Source organism: Erinaceus europaeus, chromosome 13, assembly GCF_950295315.1.
Source record: "Erinaceus europaeus chromosome 13, mEriEur2.1, whole genome shotgun sequence".
NCBI lineage: Eukaryota > Metazoa > Chordata > Mammalia > Eulipotyphla > Erinaceidae > Erinaceus > Erinaceus europaeus.
In genome coordinates, this window is record NC_080174.1 from 64,166,073 (window position 1) to 64,188,772 (window position 22,700).

At 40.7% G+C, this 22,700-nt stretch overlaps 2 protein-coding genes and 1 long non-coding RNA gene across 8 annotated transcripts in view; 1 reads left to right on the top strand and 2 right to left on the bottom strand.

Annotated features, from left to right (window-relative positions):
* Positions 1-1,076, bottom strand: part of PPIH (peptidylprolyl isomerase H) — a 28,678-nt gene extending 27,602 nt beyond the window's left edge. For all 3 annotated transcript variants that reach the window (XM_060206095.1, XM_060206096.1, XM_007526102.3), the window contains exons 1-3: positions 938-1,076; positions 549-613; positions 254-277 (exon numbers count right to left, since the gene is read on the bottom strand). In XM_060206095.1, the coding sequence (XP_060062078.1) occupies positions 254-277; positions 549-613; positions 938-1,003 (155 nt within the window). In that variant the 5' untranslated portion in view covers positions 1,004-1,076. The remainder of the gene's footprint in view (positions 1-253; positions 278-548; positions 614-937) is intronic.
* Positions 1-21,857, top strand: LOC132542884 (uncharacterized). Its single transcript, XR_009553853.1, has 4 exons — positions 1-825; positions 914-1,063; positions 13,462-13,561; positions 21,687-21,857. It is a non-coding gene; the product is annotated as an uncharacterized LOC132542884 (long non-coding RNA).
* Positions 7,244-22,700, bottom strand: part of CCDC30 (coiled-coil domain containing 30) — a 121,311-nt gene continuing 105,854 nt past the window's right edge. For all 4 annotated transcript variants that reach the window (XM_060206091.1, XM_060206090.1, XM_060206093.1 and 1 more), the window contains 5 exons: positions 17,633-17,774; positions 16,648-16,784; positions 14,277-14,391; positions 7,949-8,013; positions 7,244-7,601 (listed from right to left, as the gene is read on the bottom strand). In XM_060206091.1, the coding sequence (XP_060062074.1) occupies positions 7,403-7,601; positions 7,949-8,013; positions 14,277-14,391; positions 16,648-16,784; positions 17,633-17,774 (658 nt within the window). In that variant the 3' untranslated portion in view covers positions 7,244-7,402. The remainder of the gene's footprint in view (positions 7,602-7,948; positions 8,014-14,276; positions 14,392-16,647; positions 16,785-17,632; positions 17,775-22,700) is intronic.

Here is a 22,700-nt window from a genome sequence, read left to right on the forward strand (position 1 = left end):
TATAACCAAAAATAAAGACTTGAAATGACAGATAATTACAGATATTATTAGTTTAACCAGACACTGAACTAAAACGGCTATGGTAAATATGGTTGGAGACAGATAAAGGAACTAAGAACAGATCCTTAAGATAATATCTGAGATTACTGACACCAGCAATCATTCAACTACTAGTAGTTCCCCAATACTTCCGCTCCAGCCTAAGGATACCCCTCAGGAGCAAGCAGAAAAGTCAGCCACGCCTGAGACTAACCTGAATTCTCCAGTGCAGAACTGCCTGAAAGGGAAAACAGTGAATGATTCAGTCACTACGACATAGTAGTTGTGAGCATCCCTCATTGCAGGAGATAAAGGGCACAGACAATGGAGCCAACAAACACAACCAGTCAGCCAGATGTCCGTCCAGACACACAGGCATATGGGATAACAACATAAACTGACACCACAACAGTCAAAAAGAGGAACCAAAGAGCTCAAAGGCAGTGAACAGATCGTTAGAAGCAGGCAAACAGTGATTCTGCACACACTGCTTCAGTTCATCTCCTGACCTAAAGTTCTCGGCTGTTTTAGGCACAACGTCTGCAAAGAGCTCGATCTTCATACGACCAACTTCCTGTGAAGGACAGAGGACTGTAAGAAGACCAGTTCAACGCCATGAAAACCCCAAGGAGCAGGGAACACAAAGGCAAATCCCTTCTCCCTCAAGCTGCTTGGTCTTTCCCACTTCTGCCTCCATAACAACTTATCCTTTCGTTCCTCTGTCCCTCCACAAGCTAGGCACTAGGATGGCAGAACCCCTCTCCTCCTTCCTCCCCCGTTCCGCAGGTAGGTTGGTCCAGGTCCAGTTTCCCTTTCTGGCTTCTTAAGTCCGCTAACTCTCAATGGTCAACTTCTGCTTGTCTACTCCTTGCAGTTTCCCTTCGATGCTCCAGCTCACCTGGCCACCGATGCTGACATCAAAGAAAACCACGGGGTTGACAGGGCTTGAATTTGCCACCGCCATGGCTCTGACCCGGAAGCAGAAGTTCTAAGAGTGGGGTTCCGGCGAACTCAATCCCAGCTGGTGAGGGTGCTTGTCCTGCGCAAGCGCAGAAAGGAAGCCAAATCCGGACCCCGCCCCCAGAAGCTCCACCCTTACTGGGAGCATGTGGTGCTTCCTGCGGAGAAAGTCGCTACTGGTGGGAAAGTTCTGGGTTTCCGATGGTTATAAGCACAAGGCGATCTTAGCTCATTTGATTCGTCCTGTAAGGTTGGGTGGGGGTAGTAAAGCAGAACAGGAGAAGACCCTTTTTTCTTTTTTTTTTTTTTTTTCTCAAGGTCAACGGGTTTGCTAATCAAATGCTATAGAAATTATTCTTTGCTTAAGTTTAGGGAGTTGGACTAGGCCGACTCCAGGGACCTTATCAGCACAGACAGTTAAGACCTTTGCACTGTCCCTCTCACATGCTATTTCTTATCCCTGCCCACCAGTCTGTGAGCCTCCCGAAGGCCAGGACTTCATTTCATTCTCAGCGCTTAGAACCAGGCATATAAACCTTGCGGAGTAAATATTCAGCCTTTCCTTGTAGTCAGGACAGTAGTTTTAGTTTCAGTTCTGCCACAAATACCCGCTTTTGTCACCACCAGTTAATTTCCCACAGAGGTGTTAGAGCTTTTTAAAAATTTTTATTTATAAAATATAAAAATATTGACAAGTCTATAGGGTAAGAGGGGTACATTTCCACACAATGCCATATCCAATTCCTTCCCTTGATAGTTTCCCTATTCTTTATCCCTCTGGGAGTATGGACTCAGGATCATTATAGGGTATAGAAGGTGGGAGGTCTGGTTTCTGTAACTGCTTCTCCGCTGAACATGCACGTTGTCAGTTCGATCCATACCCCCAGCCTGTCTCTCTCTTTCCCTAGTGGGACCGGCCTCTGGGGAGGTGGGGCTCCAGGACACATTGGTGGGGTCATCTGCCCAGGGAGGTCTGGTTGGCATCATAGTATCACCTGGAACTTGGTGGCTGAAAAAGTTTTAGGATATAAAGCAGAACAAATTGTCGACTAATCATGAACCTAAAGGCAAGAATATTGCAGATGAAGATTTGGGGTCTCCATTCTGGAAAAAGCTGCTAGGTCTATTTTAGGTATATTCCAAGGAGCCCATTACTACTAGCTTTTGCCTGAGCCTGACATCTAATATGCAGGTGGACTCAGGTTATTGTCTGGGGAGATGGTGTCATAGTTGGAAAAAGGACTAGAAAGCTGGATCAGGGAAGAGAGTAGCTCCCAAATATGGGGTAAGTATATAAATGTTAACTGTAATCCCCATCGATTTGATCTGGGGCCCATATTCAACACAGGAACCTATGTAACCTCTGCATCCCTGTAGGTCTGAGCTCACATTCTGTGGTCACAGCTAGGAACATTCCTGCACTAATTTCAGGACCCACCTTCCTTAGAGCTTTTTATAACAAATCTTGTCACTTCAAGCTTCCCATATTTCAAATAAAATCCAAGTCTTTACATATTAATATTACCTGACAACCACTTATCTGGCCTCTGATAAAGCTCTCGTCTTGGGTTATTATACATTTCATTCTTTGATGTAAAAGAGATCTGTAGTCTCTTTAGGACCTCAGTATTAACTTTAAAATGTTGTTATTCTAGATCTTAACAGGTGTGAGGAATGCGCCCTGTAGTTCAGGTCTCAGTTCAGATGGGAATATTGTACCTAATATAAAATAGTCTTCCCTCACTCAGATCACTGGTTTCTTTATTAAATTTTTAAAAATATTTTATTCCTTTTTGTTGCCCTTGTTTTATTGTTGTAGTTATTACTGTTGTTGTTATTGATGTTGTCGTTGTTGGATAGGACAGAGAAATAGAGAGAGGAGGGGAAGACAGAGACGGGGAGAGAAAGACACCTGCAGACCCGCTGGGGATTAATGTTTTACAGTCGACCATAAATACAATAGTTTGTACATGTATAACGTTTCTCAGTTTTCCACATAACAATACAACCCCCACTAGGTCTTCTGTCATCCCTTTACTGGTTTATTTTCTTCATGCCACTAGCTATCCAAAATTATGTCTCATTTCACAGCCCACCAAACACATATACCTTACTATCAAATAGCATACTGACTCCGTAAAAGCAGACCTTTTCTTTGTGTTCATAGCTTTAGTTATAGTGCCTGCTGTTGGTAGGGATTCAGTAAGTTGGGTGATCTTCATCTTTGTTTCTTCCTGTATGATAGCTATCCCTACAGAAGATAATGCGTAATTTTTTAAAAAAATTTATTTTGTTGCCCTTTTTATTATTGTTGTAGTTATTGTTGTTGTTATTGATGTCATCGTTGTTGGATAGAACAGAGAGAAATGGAAAGAGGAGGGGAAGACAGAGAGGGGAGAGAAAGACACCTGCAGACCTGCTTCACCGCCTGTGAAGTGACTCCCCTGCAGGTGGGGAGCCGGGGGCTTGAACCGGAATCCTTATGCCAGTCCTTGAGATTTGCACCACGTGCGCTTAACCCACTGCGCTACCGCCCGACTCCCAATGCGTAACTTTTTATAGGAAAAGTGTGGTTTTACTATTTTTGCCTTATCATTCCAAGTAAGATTTACTAGTGTATTAGCGATGATACTGTATGTAGAGAAAATTTTTCATTGACTTCATTATGAAATCCCCCTAGCAGTTAATTTAGAATCTTTATTTTTCTAATTAAAGCACATTGTATTAGTCATTTTTAGCTCATAATTAAACATGGTTGCTTAAAAAAAGTTGGGTGATCTTGGACAGTACTAGAAGTAGGAGCTATTATTTCCTGTATTCTTTTTTTTTTATATTTCCTTTTTGTTGCCCTTGTGTTTTTTTTTTAATTGTTGTTGTAGCTATTGTTGTTGATGTTGTCATTGTTGGATAGGACAGAGAGAAATGGAGAGAGAAGGGGAAGACAGAGAGGAGGAGAGAAAGATAGACACCTGCTTCACCACCTGTGAAGCAAACCTCCTACAGGTGGGGAGCCCGAGATCCTTATGCCACCAGTTTTTGTGCTTTGTGCCACGTGCGCTTAACCCGCTGCTACCCCCTGACTCCTTATTTCCTATATTTTATGATCAGCTTTTCTAGTTCAGTGGTCTAGGAAACAATGGTAACACATAAAAATCTGATGTCTCAAAGATGTTTTTATTTGTTTGTTTAGAACTTCTAGTTACTTTCCCTTTCCCCTTGGTTTCCCTTTTCTGTCTTCAGTTGAAGACAAAGAAAAGAAGAACAAAGAGGGGGGAAGAAGAGGTAGGGAAGAAGGAACAGTAGTAGTAGTAGTAACCTTCAGTATAGTTTTAATACTATTTTTAGAATTTTTTTTTTCTCCAAAAGCACTACTCAACTCTGGCTTATGGTGGTGCAGGGGAGTGAACCTAGAACCTTGGGGGCCTCAGGCATGAGAGTCTTTTTTTCCCCTAAACACTATACTATCTCCCCTGCTAGAAGACATTTAAAAATTTATATTTGTGAAGTTGTGAAAAAAAGCACACATAAACTACAAGTGAAAAAAAATGTCTAACATTTATCAAGTAGTTACTAAGTACTAAATTACACATTTCATTTCATTAAGTTCTCACAGCTATGTAATTGGGACTTTCTCCTATTTTATGGATAAAGAAATTAAGACAGTTTCACTATGGAAACTTTTTTAAAGAATTTATTCCCTTTTGCTGTCCTTGTTTTATTGTTGTAGTTATTGTTGTTGGATAGGACAGAGAGAAATGGAGAGAGGAGGGGAAGACAGAGAGGGGGAGAGAAAGATAGACACCTGCAGACCTACTTCACTGCTTGTGAAGCAACTCCCCTGCAGGTGGGGAGCCAGGGATTGGAACCAGGATCCTTACTCCGGTCCTTGCGCTTTGCGCCACCTGTGCTTAACCCGCTTAACCCGCTGCACTACTGCCCGACTCCCTCTGGGAACATTTTTATAGCCCTTTTAAAATTACTTATTTTAAATATTTACTAACATAAAAGAAAGAGGAGAGAGAGAGATGTTTGGGATCAAACTCAGGAGAGACCTCATGCTTGAAGTCTAAAGCTCTAGATGCTATATCACCTCTGTTTCTCTCTCTCTCTCTCTCTCACACACACACACACACACACACACACACACAAATTTTTGAAAGTAATGCAACAAATGATATGCTGACACTATACATCATTTATATTTTTTACCCAATTATACCAGTTTTTTAAAAAAATATTTATTCCCTTTTGTTGCGCTTGTTTTATTGTTGTAGTTTATTGTTGTCATTGTTGGATAGGATAGAGAGAAATGGAGAGAGGAGAGGAAAACAGGGAGGGGGAGAGAAAGATAAGACACCTGCAGACCTGCTTCACCTCCTGTGAAGCGACTCCCCTGCAGGTGGGGAGCCAGGGGCTGGAACTGGGATGCTTACGCCAGTCCTGGCGCTTTGCACCATGTGTGCTTAACCCCCTGCACTACTACTGACTCCCCAATTATACCAATTTTATGAAATATTTTTTTACTGGAATAACTCAAGTGAATAAATTAACTGTATTCAGGAACTCCATACACAAATGGTGAAACAGTGCTGTGGTGTCTCTCCTCTCTCTCTTTCTCTAAATATTAAATGAAAAAAAAATTGGACCCAGGAGACCACTCAGTAGTACTGTGGATATATGATACCCTGAGTTCATTCCCCAGAACTATATTTATCTACAGTGCCTACTTTTGAATAGTATATGGTATGGATTTAGTAAATTGAGTAACCTTGGACAGAACTAGAATTTTGTATTATTTATTTATTTATTGCCTCCAGGGTTATTGCTGGGACTCGGTTCCTGCACTACGAATCCATTGCTCCTGGATGCCATTTTTCCCATTTGTTGGCCTTGTTGTCATTATTACTATTGTTGTTATTGCTGCTGTTGGATAGGACACAGAGAAATCGAGAGAGGTGGGGAGACAGAAGGGGAACGAAATACAGACACCAGGGTCCGGGCAGTAGCGCAGCGGATTAAGTGCACATGGCGGGGAGCCCAAGGACTGGTTAAGGATCCCAGTTCGAGACCCTGGCTTCCCACATGCAGGGGGTCGCTTCACGAGTGGTGAAGCAGGTCTGCAGGTGTCTATCTTTCTCTCCCCTCTCTGTCTTCCCATCCTCTCTCCATTTCTCTCTGTCCTATCCAAAAAAACCGACAGCAATAACAATATTAATAATAACAACGATGAACAACCAAGGGCAACAAAGGGGGGGGTAATGGCCTCTAGGAACAGTGGATTAATAATGCAGGCAAAAATAAATAAAATAAGAAAAAAGACACCTGCAGATCTTGTGAAGTGTCCCCCTGGTGGCAGAAAGCTAGGAGTTCGAACAGGGATCCTTACACTTCACACTATGTGCTCTTAACTCCTACCACAGGCATTCCCGAGTCTTTTTTTTTTTTTTTTTTAATATTCTCTTTTTGTTGCCCTTGTTTTTGTTTTTTTTTATTGTTGTAGTTATTGATGCCGTTGTTGTTGGATAGGACAGAGAGAAATGGAGAGAGGAGGGGAAGACAGAGAGGAGAGAGAAAGATAGCCACCGACAAACCTGCTTCACCACTTGTGAAGCAACCCCTGCCCCTCCCTCAGGTGGGGAGCCGGGGGCTTGAACCGGGATCCTTACTCCGGTCCTTGTGCTTTGCACCATGTGCGCTTAACCCGCTTAACCCAAGCGCCCGACTCCCAAGTTGTTTCTATTTTTTGTATCATTAAATTGTGCTGTTTGTGAAAGTCTGTGTAAACACAGCTCTTTAAAAAAAAGACTTAGGAAGTCAAGTCGGGCGGTAGCGCAGTGAGTTAAGCGCAAGTGGCTCAAAGCACAAGGAGGCATAATGATCCCGGTTGGAGCCCCTGGCTCCCCACCTGCAGGGGGTCTGAAGCAGGTCTGCAGGTGTCTATCTTTCTCTCTATCTTTCTCTCCCCCTCTGTCTTCCTCTCCTCTCTCCATTTCTCTCTGTCCTATCCAACAACGACATCAATAACAACAATAACTATAACAATAAAACAATAAGGGCAACAAAAGGGGATAAAGAAATTTTAAAAAAAGAAAAAAAAAGAATAAAATTCTCATGATAGTTGAAAGAATGCCAAATTAGCCATAACTGTGTTTTCTGTTGAACAGAAACCTACTTAAGTGATTGAACTTAAGTCATTATATTGATTAATACAAGGTATTTGAGAGTATCAAACATACTGGAGTAATCCACTTAAAAAACTAGTTTAATAAATTTATCAGCAATTTTGAAGATTCCAGTTTGTTTTCCAGTGGGGAACCTGAGGTAATTCTTCTTCATGTTCCACATTCATGCCCAAGCTTTAAGTTAGTTCCATTGATCAGTCTAGTTTTAGGCACCAGTGATTTTATAGTTCTGATTTGTAGTCTTGTTCTTGGGTGGTATGTGTCTCTCTTAGAGAAGCAACATTAATATATCCAGCTTCTGAAGTCTGTGAACATGAGATAATATCAAGGGACTTGGAGTTTGCCATTGCTTCTTCTGACTTATGTTCTCCAGCCTCTTGAATACTTCCAATTGATGCTACAACACTTGTTCCTGAAAAACTAAGAAAGGTTCATGTGAGGATTTTGTGTTGCTAAATTCTCTTGGTAGCAGTTTGGCGTTAGTCATCAATAGGATTTCAGTTTTTCACAACTATGAAACACAAGGTAGACCAAATAAAATTGGCCTCAAACTAAATGTCTATGAATTTTATACCTTAAAATTACATACCTTCTGTTATGTATGGGAGTAAAGCAAGGTAAGGAGAGACGGAACCGGAAGATTCAAGTGCTTTTAGAGAAAATTATCAAGTGCTAATTTTAGAGAAAATTATCCCTAAGTGCTATGCTTTCTCAAATTAGCAACTCAGCCATGATGCTTGGGTGTGCAGATGGTTGTCTTTACTAACCTGGAGTTTGGTAAGGACAAGATTTTATTCAGTGTTTCAAATTCAGGGATGCAACTCATTGTTTCCTAAAAGGAAAGAAAGGATGACTATTAAAAACTATAATGACAAAACCATAGGCAACATGATCCTAAAACTTATACTTTATGTTTTTTTTTTTTTGTTAAAATGTAATCTCCTTACCTTTTGCCTGTAGGATGATTATCATCAAAGGACAAAGGATAAGTGATGGCAAAGTTGTAGAGAGAAGGGAATGCTTGTGTACTTATGTTGGAAATGAAAATTGATAGCAGTAGTGAAGCCATTTCCTCAATAGATTAAAAATAGCCTATTGTGGGGCCAGGTGGTAGCACACCTGGTTAAGCACACATGTTACAATGTGCAAGGACCCAGGTTCGAGTCCCCAATCCCCACCTGCAGGGAGAAAGCTTCCTGAGTGGTGAAGCAGTGCTGCAGGTATCTCTCTGTCTCTCTTCCTCTCTATCCCCCACTTCCCTCTTGATTTCTGGCTGTCTCTATCCAATAAGTAAATAAATATAATAAAAAAAAATAGCACTACCATATGATCCTGCAATTCCACTTCCAAATATATATCCAAAGGAAACGACATCACTGTCTGTCATATCTGTACCTCATGTTTATTACATTGTTTATAATAACAGACATAGATACAATTTTTACTCATTGACAGATGAGTGGACAAATCAAATTTCTAGTAGCCTATGAAATGCTGCAATGAATAAAAGTTAGACTTTTCAAGTATGAAGTCCCAGTTTTAATCTCTGGCATTGCACATGAAAGAGTGATGCTCTGGTTCTCTCATCAGTAAATACATTTTATGAATATTTTATTTATTCGATTTTATACACACACACACACACACACACACACACACACACACACACACACACACACACACACACACACCATAATCAGTAACAGAAGGAAATCCTGCCATTCATGACAATATGAATAGACTTAGAGGGCACTAAGTTAAATGAAGCCAGGAAAAGAAAGACAAAGACTGTATGATCTCACTTATATATATAATCTAAAAACCAAACAGAGATACAGAAAGCAGATTTGCAATGCTAGAGGTAGGTGGTGAGTGGTGGGGAATTAGGTAAAGGTCAAAGGTTATAAGTTAAAGAAATTCAAGTTATATTTCTAGTTATTCAAGTTATTCCTAGTTAAAAGGTAAACAAATTCAAGGGAATGTAATATACGAGGACTATAGTTATATATAATATATAACACATATAATGTATGATGTTATATAATGTATACTATATATTATATATAATAGAGTTGAAATGTAGATTTATAAGTTGCTAAGACTTAAAAGTTCTCATCATGGTGGGGGAAGATAGCATAATGGTCATGCAAAGAGACTCTCATGCCTGAAGCACCAAAGTCCCAGGTTCAATCCCCCACACCAGCAGAAGCCAGAGCTAAGCAGTGCTCTGGTAAAAATAAATAAATAAATAAAAACAAACAAACAAACAATAATAAAAGTTTTCATCATAAGAAAAGACGATTTGGGTAGTCGGGCAGTAGCACAGTGAGTTAAGCACACATGGCGCAAAATGCAAGGACCGGCCTAAGGATCCTGGTTCCAGCTCCGACTCCTCATCTGCAAGGACGTAGGTTCACAGGCGGTGAAGCAGGTCAGCAGGTGTCTATCTTTCTCTCCCCCTCTCTGTCTTCTCCTCCTCTCTCCATTTCTCTCTGTCCTATCTAACAACGACGACATCAATAACAACAACAATAACTACAACAATAAAAAAACAAGGGCAACAAAAGAAAAAATAAATAATATAAAAAAATTTAAAAAAAAGACAATTTGTAACTGTGTAGTGATAGGTGTTAAATAATCTTATTGTAATAATTACTTTTGTAACACATAAATTACTATGTAGTACATTTAAACTTTATTTATTTATTTATTCCCTTTTTTGTTGCCCTTGTTGTTTTATTGTTGTAGTTATTATTGATGTCGTTGTTGTTGGATAGGACAGAGAGAAATGGAGAGAGGAGGGAAAGACAGAGAGAGGGAGGGAAAGACAGACACCTGCAGACCTGCTGTGAAATGACTCCTCGGCAGGTGGGGAGCCGTGCTTGAACTGGTATTCTTACTCTGGTCCTTGCGCTTAGCGCCACGTGTGCTTAACCCGCAGCACTACTGCCCAACTCCCAATACATTTTAAACTTACGCCAAATGTTATATGCCAATTTCATCTCAACAGAACTGGGAAAACAATCTTTAGGTGTTATGGAAAATTTGACATACTGTACTTTATTTGGCATAATGTATTTACTTACATTAGGGTTTTCACTGCTAATCTGCTATTTTTAAAAATTCTTTCAATCTTTTTCTTTCTTTAAATCTTTCTTTCAAACTTTCTTTCTACCTTTCTTTCAACCTTTCTCTCTCTCTCTGTCTCTGTCTCTTTCTTTCTTACTTTCTTGCCTCCAAGGTTATTGCTGGGGTTCAGTGCCTGCACTACGAATCCACTGCTCCTGGAGGCTATTTTTTTCCTTTTGTTGCCTTTGTTGTTTATCGTTGTTGTTGTTGTTCTTCTTGTTGTTGTTCTTATTGTTGTTGTTCTTATAAACAGAGTTACCTGTAGCACTGCTTTACCACTTGTGAAGATTTCCCCCTGCAGGTGGGGACTAGGGACCTGAACCCAGGTTCTTGTGCATTGTAACCTGTGACTGAAGCCGGAGCACCATCACTGGGCCCTATGATTGAGAGATTAATGATTTATCTACTATATTACCTCCCAGGTGGCAAATGGGTAGTTTTTAAAAAAATATCCTGGTAATATTTACATCTCATTAAATCATGTAAAAATATGTTTTGAGCTCAATGACTGCATCTATTTATATTTATGTATTTGTTAATAAGAGAGAAGGGAGAGATAAAGAGAACCAGACTATCATTCTGGCATATGTGATACCACGGATCAAGCTTGGAACATCATGCTTGATAGTCTAATGTTTTACTCATTGCACCACTTCCTGGGCCACTATTTATTTATTTGTTTATTTACTTATTTATTTATTGCCTCCAGGGTTACTGCTGGGGCTTGGTGCCTACTCTACGAATCCACTGCTCCTGGAGGCCATTTTTTCCCCTTTTGTTGCCCTTGTTATTTATCATTTTTTAAATTATTGTTGTTGTTATTGTTGTCATTATTGTTGGATAGGACAGAAAAATCGAGAGAGGAGGGGAAGACAGAGAGGGTGAAAGACAGACGACACCTGCAGACCTGCTTCACCGCTTGTGAAATGACCCCATCACACACACACATACATACACAGGTGGGGAACCGAGATTTTTTTTTTAATATTTAATTTGTTTATTCCCTTTTGTTGCCCTTGTTGTTTTATTGTTGTAGTTATTATTATTGTTGTAGTTGTTGGATAGGAGAGAAATGGAGAGAGGTGGGGAAGAAAGAGAGGTGGAGAGAAAGATAGACACCTGCAGACCTACTTCACTGCTTGTGAAGCGACTCCCCTGCAGGTGGGGAGCCGGGGCTCGAACCAGGATCCTCATGCTGGTCCTTGTGCTTTGCGCCACCTGTGCTTAACCTGCTGTGCTACAGCCCGACTCCCTGAACTGAGATTTTTATGTCAATCCTTGGGCTTTGTGCCATGTGCAATTAACACGCCTGGCCCCATTTATTTATTTATTTATTTATTATTTTAAATATTTTAATTTATTTTTCCTTCTGTTGCCCTTGTTGTTTTTTATTGTTGTAGTTATTATTGTTGTTATTGATGTCGTTGTTATATAGGACAGAGAGAAATGGAGAGAGGAGGGGAAGAGAGAGAGGGCGAGAGAAAGATGTACACCTGTAGACCTGCTTCACCGCCTGTGAAGCGACTCCTCTGCAGCTGGGGAGCGGGAGGCTCAAACCGGGGTCATTACGCCAGTCCTTGCCCTTTGTGCCACCTGCGCTTAACCAGCTGCACTACCACCCGAATCCCTTCCCTGAACTTTTACTTTGGTTTAACGTTTTAAAACTAATGAAATTCTTAGTTATCCTTAAAGAAATAAAAATCTTATGCAAGTAGGAAACAGCATGCAGAGAAAGCTTTCATGTGCTGGATATGTTGCTGGAATGAAAATTAAAGACCAAGCCTTGAATTCAGACACAGCTAACCTGGCTGTGATATTTCCCTTCTCTCTTGAATTATGTTTTCCACATCTGAAAATGTGAGGACAGCAATTACTATTTACTATTTCAGGGCAGTTATAAAAATTAGTATAAACATATCTAGAATTTTGGAGGAACTTGATGAATGTTCAATAAAAGAATGAGTAGCGGGGGTAGATAGCATAATGGTTATGCAAACAGACTGTCATGCCTGAGGCTCCAGAGTCACAGGTTCAATCTCACCATAAACCAGAGCTGGTCAGTGCTCTGGTAAAAAAAAAAAAAAAGAGTAAACATAAGCATTTATGGGAGAAAAGAATGTCAACTATTGGTATTTCCTTACTGAATGCCAACCAATATGGTAATTATTTATGTGCATTATTCCTCTTCTTTTATTATATTATTAAATATTTTATTTGCTCTTATTTTTTTAATATTTATTTAATTTATTTATTCCCTTTTGTTGTCCTTGTTGTTCTATTGTAGTTATTATTGTTGTTGTCATTGTTGGATAGGACAGAGAGAAATGGAGAGAGGATGGGAAGACAGAGAGGAGGAGAGAAAGATAGACACCTGCAGACCTGCTTCACCGCCTGTGAAGCGACTCCCCTGCAGGTGGGGAGCCGGGGTTCGAACCGGGATCCTTATGCCAGTCCTTGTGCTTTGCGCCACCTGCGCTTAACCTGCTGCGCTACAGCTTGACTCCCTGCTCTTATTTTTTTAAGAAAGTCATTAAGACATTTTTATTTATTTTATTTTAATTTTTTTTCTCTTTTGTTGCCCTTGTTTTATCAGGTTGTGATTATTATTGTTGTTATTAATGTGTCGTCATTGTTGGATAGAACAGAGAGAAATGGAGAGAGGAGGGGAAGACAGAGGGTAGAGAAAGATAGACACCTGCAGGCTTGCTTCACCGCTTGTGAGGCTACTCCCCTGCCGGTGGGCAGCTGGGGGCTTGAACTGGGATCCTTGTGCGCTTAATGCTATGTGTGCTTAACCTACTGTGCTACAGCCTGACCCCATTTGCTCTTATGTTAATGGAAGAGATATACAGAGAAAGACAGAGATAGATAAAGACCAAGAGCCAGAGAGAGAAAGAGAGGCACCAGAGCACTGCTCAACACTGGCTCTTATGATGGTGCTAGAGATTGAACCTGGGACCTTAGAGCCTCAGGCATGAGAGTCTTTTGCATCACCATTTTGCAATCTACCTTTTCCTCCTCCTTTTAAAAAAATAATTTCCAAAAATTTGGGGTTTATCCTGAAGATTGTGAAAATTCATTGCGTGGTTATGTGTTATGTGCTCAAGTTGTATTTAAAATTTTTTAAAAATTATCTTTATTTTTTGAATAGAGACAGCCAGAAATCGAATGAAGGGGGTGATGGAAAGGGAGAGAGACAGAGACACACCTTGCAACACTGCTTCAGCACTCGTGAAGCTTTCGCCTTGCAGGTAGGGACCAGGGGCTCAAACCTGGGTCCTTGAGCATTGTATCACATGTGCTCAATGAGGTGCTCCACCACCTGGCCCCTCAAGTTTATTTGCTAAAGAGCTCTTTGGTTATAATTTATGATCTAGAACTTCAAATGACAGAAGTTTGTAAATGGGAGTGGAGATGGGATGTGTCTTTCCAGGTAATGGGAATATATGATATAGCAGAGAGAAATTTTAGAGTTTGGAGGGAACAGTGACTAGATTAGCTTCATTCAATCAGAAAGTTATCTGGAACATGGAAAGTTCCTACGTGACTTCAGTTCATACGTTACTATGCATAAGGATCCAAATTCAAGCCCTCAATGCCCACCTGTATGGGGGAAGATTTACAAATGGGGTAGTAGTGTGCTACAGGTGTTTCTCCTTTTCTATCTCTGTCTGTCTCTCACCTCTATTAAACAGACAGAAAGGGGAAAATAGCCACCTGGAACAATGAAACTGTGCAGCCCTGGTAATAATCCTGGTGGCAAAATAAACAAATAAATATAGATAAATACACAAATGAAATCTAATCCCAAACAAAGCTCATTTAAGAGCCATCTCAGGATCTCTTCATTATAGTCCACCATAAAGTCAGGTGTAGGCTGTGAAGACAATGAAGTCAAAGCAGAGCGCAGCAACCTTAGCATTCCAAACTTCAGATTAAGGACCTAATAGGAACCACGAATATTACCTTTCCTTTGTGAATCTGGATGCTCCTTAAAATGCGTTCTAAGACTTCAACCTTCTGTGTGAGCCGGATTCTGTTTTCCTGTAATTGTTTATTTTCTTTATCCAGGATGAATACTCTAAGAATGGCATAAATTAGAGGCAAACTTAATTTTCCATATCGTTACTAAAAACTAAAACCATTGTCCTACTTCCCACTAGTTTTGAGTCTAATCTACTGTGTAGATTTTTTAAATATTTATTTATTTATTTATTTATTGCCTTTTGTTACCCTTGTTTTATTGTTGTAGTTATTATTGTTGTTGTTATTGATGTTGTCGTTGTTGAACAGGACAGAGAGAAATGGAGAGAGGAGGAGAAGACAGAGAGGGAGAGAGAAAGATAGACACCTGCAGAACTGCTTCACTGCTTGTGAAGCAACTCCCCTGCAGGTGGGTAGCTGGGGGCTCGAACAAGGATCCTTAAGCAAGTCCTTGTGCTTTGCGCCCCTTATGCATAACCCACTGCGCTACCACCCGACTCCCTACTGTCTAGATTTAAGAAACAACTTTGACAAAATAATTCTCATCTTATTGTAAGGCTACATAATAAGTTAATAAGGGACAGAGAGACACCTGCAGCCCTGCTTTAGCACTTACAAAGCTTTCCCCCTGCAGGTAGGGACTGGGGGCTCGAACCTGGGTCCTTGAGGATTGCAACATGTGCACTCAACCAAGTGCACCACCACCTGGCCCTGATCTTTCAGATTTCTAGGCCAGAGCTCTTACCAATTTTTCCAGGTCCACTGTTTATTTGGGATATGTAATAGTTTTGATAACAGATTTGTGTTTGTGTTCTGGGTCTGCTACTTAGTAGTTATTGCAACCATTGGCAGATTACTACATCTGAGCCTCAGTTTCCTCATTTGTAAAGTGAGGAGACATCCTGCCAAAGAGGCTTACTCTAAGGAAAACATCACAGTATATTCAGGAGGGCAAGATGGGGACATTCTTATTATTTATCATCACAGGGGCTTCATTGCTGATCATTTCATCAACCACATTATTAATGTTGATTGAGCTTTACCTTTACTAAATTAGAATAGCATAGTTTGAGATGAGCAATGGGCTATATAGGAGAGACATAACTAGTAAAGATACATCCTAGACCTGCCTGGAGCTGTGTGTGCAAAAAATAGTGGGCAGGAGAATCCTGGTTCCCAGATGATGGTAGTATGGAACCCTAGAGCCAGGCTGAGATTCACATACCATTCTGTTACTTCCAAGGCTATCTGAGTTCCTTAATCTTTCTGGACTGTAGCTTCTCACTCATACAATACAGTGAACACTAGTGCTTTCCTCAGGGGACTGGTGTGAGGATTAAATGAATAGACAGAGCTCAGGACAGAGCCTAGTCTATAACAAACACACACAAAAAGTTAATCATTATAGTTAATACTGGTTAATACTGACACTATTATATAGTGAGTCAACTCACTCTCTTTGCTCTAATTCTTTTTTTTAAAAAGAGATTTTATTTGTTCACTAATGAGAGGGATAGGAGGATAGAGAGAAAGCAAACCAGACTGCTCTAGTACATGTGCGGCTAGGGGTTGAACATAGGACCACCTGCTTAAAAGCCCAACACTCCATCCATTGTGCCACCTTCCTGACCATTATTTGCTCTAATTCTGTTTTCCAAGAAAAAAAATTTTAAATCTTTATTAGATAGAGACATCCAGAAATGGAGAGGGAAGGGGGCAACAGAAGGGAGAGAGACAGAGAAACACCTGCAGCCCTGCTTCACCACTTGTGAAGCTTTCCCCTGCAGGTGGAGACTGGGGCTCAAACCTAGGTCCTTGCGCACTGTAACATGTGCACTCAATCAGGTATTCCACCACCCGGCCCTGTCAAGAAAATATTTAATTGCAATTAAAATGTCCTGTCAGGGAGAGAATGCTTGTGATAGCTGATAATGCAAATTTTCATCAGCTAGAAATATTTCTGATTACAAATCGATACACTGATAAGCTGTAGTTTTCATGAATTTGTACCACTAGAATGAACCTGATTTTATCTTGGCTTATCTTTATTTCATAGGTATCAAATGATAAAAATGAGTGTCAATGAAATGACTTTCTAGGATGGGCATTGCCAGGTCCTCTGTAAGGAAAGGCCAAAATGAGAGTCTATAGGAATGATCAAACTTCCTCTTCCACATTTTGTCTCTTTAATTTCATAACTTCTGTACTAACATAATTGCCCAAAACAAAAAGACAGCAGAACCTCAGTTATAAGATATGTTGAAAACTTAAAGGGCAGTCTTTCAAATGATCTGTTGCAGAGAGATATTCTCTTTGTGGAGTTCACTGGCTCCTTGAACAGGAAGACCCCTACCTGCTCTGGATGGAAGTGATTATCCATTTGTTGCCGTGGATCAATTCGTCTTGCTCTGTCAGTTGTTTCAGGAGTTTCCTTTTATCTAGGAGTAAGGTATTATTTTGGGCAATGACCTGGTCCTGGAATGCCTTCTCCTAGGGACAATAAAATCCCCTGGTTACCACAGCCAGAGAAAGGACTGTAAGTTTAAGACGATCAGCCTGTTTTTAACTCTAACAACAAAGACTCCCTTTCTTTATTTTTCCTGCCTTATTCTCTCATCTGTGTTTGTTTATTGACATTAACATAATTTTTTATTTACTTTTGCTGCTTTATGCTATGTATTTTGTTTAGACATTTGGTAATTCAACAATATATTTTTATATTTTATTTTGTTTATTTTTATTATTTTATATCTACTTTATATTTTATTTATTTTACTAGCTTATGATGGCATTGGGGATTGAACCTGGAGCTTCAGGGTCTCGGGCATGAAAGTCTTTTGCATAACCATTGTGCTATCTCCCCAGCCCCCCCTAACATTTCTTATGAAACTTTTCCCCTCTATTATATGTTCTGGGCCCCTATGCTGCAAACTGAGTGTATATGTGAGGGTTTATTCGGGGAGTTTTGAACCTATTCCACTGATTTATAAGTCTGTTCTTATCCCAGTACCACTCTCAGTACCACAAGTATAGGCTCAAGTCAGGGGATGTGATGCCTCCATTCTTGGGGGAAGTCAGCCACTTGTAATGTAGTAAAAATGAGTCACCATGCACAAAAATTAACTCCAGACAGATTAAGATTTGCACATTAGAACTGAAATCATAAAATATATTGAAGAAAATGTAGGCACAATACTATATATATATCTATATCTATATCTATATCTATATATATATATATCTATATCTATATATATATCAGATGTAAATAAAACAATGACTATAAAGTGACTGGGCTTTTTCCACATGATCAATGAGCTCTTAGCCTTTTCCCTTACCTTTTCTGTTTGTTGTTGTAGTGTTCCAATTTCATTTTCCAGTTGTTTAATTCTTTCATCTCGCAGTTCTACTTCATGAACCAAACGATCCTTGACTCTGCGAAGCTTAGCTTTGTGGTGATAGTGCTTTTCATTACAGTTTCTATGAAAATAAATTTAAAATAGGTATCCTTGAACACACTGAGAGTTAATTTGCCTCCTCAGCATGTACCTTTCAAGCCCAGTTGAGCACACATCACAATGTGCCAGGACCTGGGTCCAAGCGCCCAGTCCAGAACTCCAAGGGGAAGCTTCACAAACAGTGAAGGAGTACTTCAGGTGTCTTTCTCCCTTTTTAAAATTAGTTAATCAATTAATTAATTTTTGGATAGAGACAGAAGTTGAGGGGGAGGAGAGGGAGAGAGGAGAAGAGACAGAGATACCTTTAGTACTGTTTCACTACTTGTGAAGCTTACCCTCTGCAGGTAGGGCCTGGAGGCTTAAACCTGGGTCCCTGTGCACTGTCATGTGTACACTCAGCCGGGTGTACCACCCAGACCCCTCTTTCTCCCTTTCTAGCTTCCCCATATCTCTTGATTTCTGTCTCTATCAATAAATACATAAAAATAAAATATTAAAAATGTATATTAAAAATATGGGTTTCCTCTTCTTTTCAGGTTCTGACACCAAATGTCCTGCCTTATGGCTACAAGTTTTTAAAAAATATTTATTTATTTATTTATTTATTTATTCCCTTTTGTTGCCCTTGTTTGGCTACAAGGTTTATAGCCCCATGGGGAGGAATGAATGCATCAAGGACAGTTTTCTAAATAGCACTATCGCTACTCATCTTCATGGACTCAAGTTTATGGCTGACTTTGGGTTTGAGCTGATATTATGGTAGAGAGTTATCATCTGGTATTTATTTAGAATTTTTGTTTTAATAGTTTTTAAATATTTATTTACTTATTTACTAGAGCGCTGCTCAGCTCTGGCTTATGGTGATTTGGGGGACTGAACCTGGGACCAAGGAGCCTCAGGCATGAGAGTTTCTTTACATAATCATTATGCTATCTCCTCTACCCCCTAGAAAACATTTTGATTTCTGACCTCAGATATTTAGATTCTGAATCTCACTTCATTGGATCAGGCATTAATTTAAATTTCGTAGTTCTTGGCTATATCCTTGACCAAATATTATTATTATTACTTACCTCCAGGATTATCATTGGGGCTCGGTTCCTGCACTACAAATCCACTGCTCCTGGAGGCCATTTTCCCCATTTTTGTTGCTCTTATTGTTATTGCTCCTGTTGTTGTTAGATAGGATAGAAAAATCGAAAGAGGAGGGGAAGACAGAGGATTCTGAAGTTTGAGAGAAAGCCCTGATCCTTTTTTTAAAAAATATGTATTTATTTGTTCATTCCCTTTTGTTACCCTTGTTTTAATTGTTGTAGTTATTAATGTCACCGTTGTTGGATAGGACAGAGAGAAATGGAGAGAGGAGGGGAAGACAGAGAGGGGGAGAGAAAGACACCTGCAGACCTGCTTCACCGCTTGTGAAGTGACTCCTCTGCAGGTGGGGAGTTGGGGGTTCGAACCTGGATCCTTACTGATCCTTACGCTGGTCCTTGCGTTTTTGCGCCATGTGCGCTTAACCTGCTGGGCTACCGCCCTACTCCCAGCCTTGATCCTTTTTAGGGCACCTTTACCACTTTGCTTCATGAGAGACTATTTGTGGCAAACTTCAAGGTACAGGCATGGTCGTTCTTTCCTGCTAACTGAACTCAGATTTTGTTTGGGTATTCAAAGAGAACTCTTGACCTGAAGGGAGGTGGGTGAACCCTAGGTGTGTATGTAGGGAAATGGACATGTGAGATAAGGACTTCAGAAATCATCTCTTTCCTTGATGATGCCACTGAGTGGATGAATCAACCTCCACATACTTCCCCTCCAAACTTACTTGTGTGTAAGAAAAAAAAAATGTCAGGGGACTGAGTGGTGGTGCACTAGCCCCGGCTCCCCGCTTGCAGAGGGGTTGCTTCACAAGCTGCAAAGCAGGTCTGCAGATGTGTATCATCCTCCCCTCCCCTTCTCCTCCCCTCTCAATTACTCTGTCCTATCCAGCAAAAAATGGAAAAATTGGCTGCCAGTGCAGGCACCAAGCCCCAGCAATATCCTTGGAGGCAAAAAGAAGAAAAGAAAAGAAGTAAATATCATCTAAATATAGTAGTCAGATTTTTGCATTTGTAATCAATTATATCCTGATATCTTAAAATCAGAAACAAAGCTACTCTAAACCAAGAAGGGAGCAAACTAATGATCTTGCTAGCACCTGTCCTTCCATGAATACCTAGAAATTTGGATAATGCCTTTTTAGCTAAAACAAAAGAAATCTTTAAAGAAATGAGTTGTGTCTGCTTTTTGTCACTGTAGGGTCTGGAAGGAAGTCACTGAGGTCTGTGATGCTGGGCAATTTGCATATGCCAGCTTTCTGTTCTTAATCAGGGTTCTGATTCTCAAATTGGAAGAAGTCCTAAGTGAAGTGAACTAACATGTACCAGGCTTATTTACAAAGTATCTCATTAGTTTTTTTTTTCCTATATCTGATTTTTTTTTTTTTTTGCCTCCAGGGTTATCGCTGGGGCTCGGTGCCTGCACCAGTAATCCACTGCTCCTGGAGGCCATTCTTCCCATCTTGTTGCCCTTGTTGTTATTATTGTTGCCATTGCTGCTGTTGTTGGACCAGACAGAGAGAAATCAAGAGAGGAGGGGGAAACAGAGGGGGAGAGAAAGACACTGCTGACTTGCTTCTAGGCTTGTGAAGCAATCTCCCTGCAGGTGGAGAGCTGGGGGCTGGAACCAGGATCCTTATGCCAGTCCTTGTGCTTTGTGCCATGTGCGCTTAACCTGGTGTGCCACTGCCTGGCCCCCCTATATCTAATTTTTTACTAGTATTTTACAAGATTATAAGATAGTGGTGGCAAAATTCCTTGCCTCTAACCCCCTCAATAGTAATTACCATAGTTCCCATAGTTCTCCCAAGGCCTTAGAGACAGGTTGTCCACTTTTTTTCTTGTGCATTTTTATTTAACTCATTAGATTTTTTCCCATTTGATTAAAAACAAACAAATAAACAAACTTGTGAAGATGATCATCTCAGTCTGAATCAGGAGATAGAGGCTATGTGTGTGTGTGTTTCAGTTTATCTCATTTGATTTTTTTTTGCAGTAACTAAGTAATATGCCTTATTATTATTTTTTAAAAATATTTTTTATTTTTTATATTTTATTTATTCTCTTTTGTTGCCCTTGTTGTTTTATTGTTGTAGTTATTATTGTTGTCATCGTTGTTGGATAGGACAGAGAGAAATGGAGAAAGGAGGGGAAGACAGAGAGGGGGAGCGAAAGACACCTGCAGTCTTGCTTCACCGCCTGTGAAGCGACTCCCCTGCAGGTGGGGAGCCAGTGCTCCAGCCAGGATCCTTACTTCAGCCTTATTATTATTTTATTATCATTTTTTTTAACAGGAGCACTGCTTAGCTCTTGTTTATGTTGGTGCAGGGGACTGTACCTGGGACTTTGGAGCCTCAGGCATGAAAGCCTTTTGCATAACTATTATGCTAGCTACCCCCCCCCATTATATGACTTTCTTTTTTAATATAATTTCTTTATTGAGGGATTAATGTTTTACAGTCGACAGTAAATACAATAGTTTGTACATGCATTTCTCAGTTTTCCACATAACAATACAACCCCCACTAGGTCCTCTGTCATCATTTTCCAGGACCTGTAGTCTCCCCCCAACCCCCCACATCCACACCAGAGTCTTTTACTTTGGTGCCAATGATTTTTTTTTTATTTGACTTTTAAAAAACACATGTGAAGATGATCAACTCACTCTGAATCAGGAGCTAGAGGCTATGTGGTAGCATTGACTTGGTAGGACTAGGGTATTCAAAGCCTTCACATTTTCACAGAAAGGACAGGCCCTTGACTGGCTTCTGAGAGACTAAACCATTGGAAAATACTGTCTGATAAGAATGTTTGGCTTTGTATGTTAACTCTCTTTTTAGCTACCAGGTGCCAGATGCCATCAGGATGCCGGCCAGGCCTCCCTGGACTGAAGACCCCACCAATGTGTCCTGGAGCTCAGCTTCCCCAGAGACCCACCCTACTAGGGAAAGAGAGAGGCAGACTGGGAGTATGGACCAACCAGTCAACGTACATGTTCAGTGGGAAAGAAAATACAGAAGCCAGACCTTCTACCTTCTGCAACCCTCAATGACTCTGGGTCCATGCTCCCAGAGGGCTAGAGAATGGGAAAGCTATCAGGGGAGGGGATGGGATATGGAGATTGGGTGGAGGGAACTGTGTGGAGTTGTACCCCTCCTACCCTATGATTTTGTTAATTTATCCTTTCTTAAATAAAAAATAAATTTAAAAAAAGGAATGTCTTTGTATACCTGGGGAACTTGGTCATACTAGTTTATGTTAGCAATGTGATCTATGGTAAATAGAGTACTGGGCCACACTGTCTCAGTTTGACCTCTGGGGACAGGGAGACTGAGATATTCATTCATTCACTCACTCATTCATTCATTCTGATATAGATGAGTGATAAAGATAGCTAGAGAAGGAGAGAGAGGACTGGGGAGACAACATAGTAGATAAAGGAGGACATAGGGAGGGGGGTGGGGGAAGAGAGAGAGGGTGAGGGAGAGAGGGGGGACATAGGGAAGGAGGGGTGGGGAGAGAAAAAGAGAGGGAGAGAGAGGAAGAGGGAGAGAGAGAGGGAGAGGGGGAGGGAGACAGAGAGAGAGAGGGAGAGAGGGGGGATATAGGGAGGGAGGGGTAGAGAGAGAAAAAGGGGGAGAGAAAGGGAGAGGAAGAGGGAGAGAGAGAGGGAGAGGGGGAGGGAGACAGACAGAGAGAGAGAGAGAGGGGGGAGAGAGGACATAGGGAGCGAGGGGTGGGAAGAGAAAGAGAGAGGGAGAGAGAGAGAGCTCTGCAGCGCTGCACTCCTGAAGATTTCCCCCTTCAGGTGAGGACTGGGGGCTTGAACTTGGGTCCTTGTGCATTGTAACATG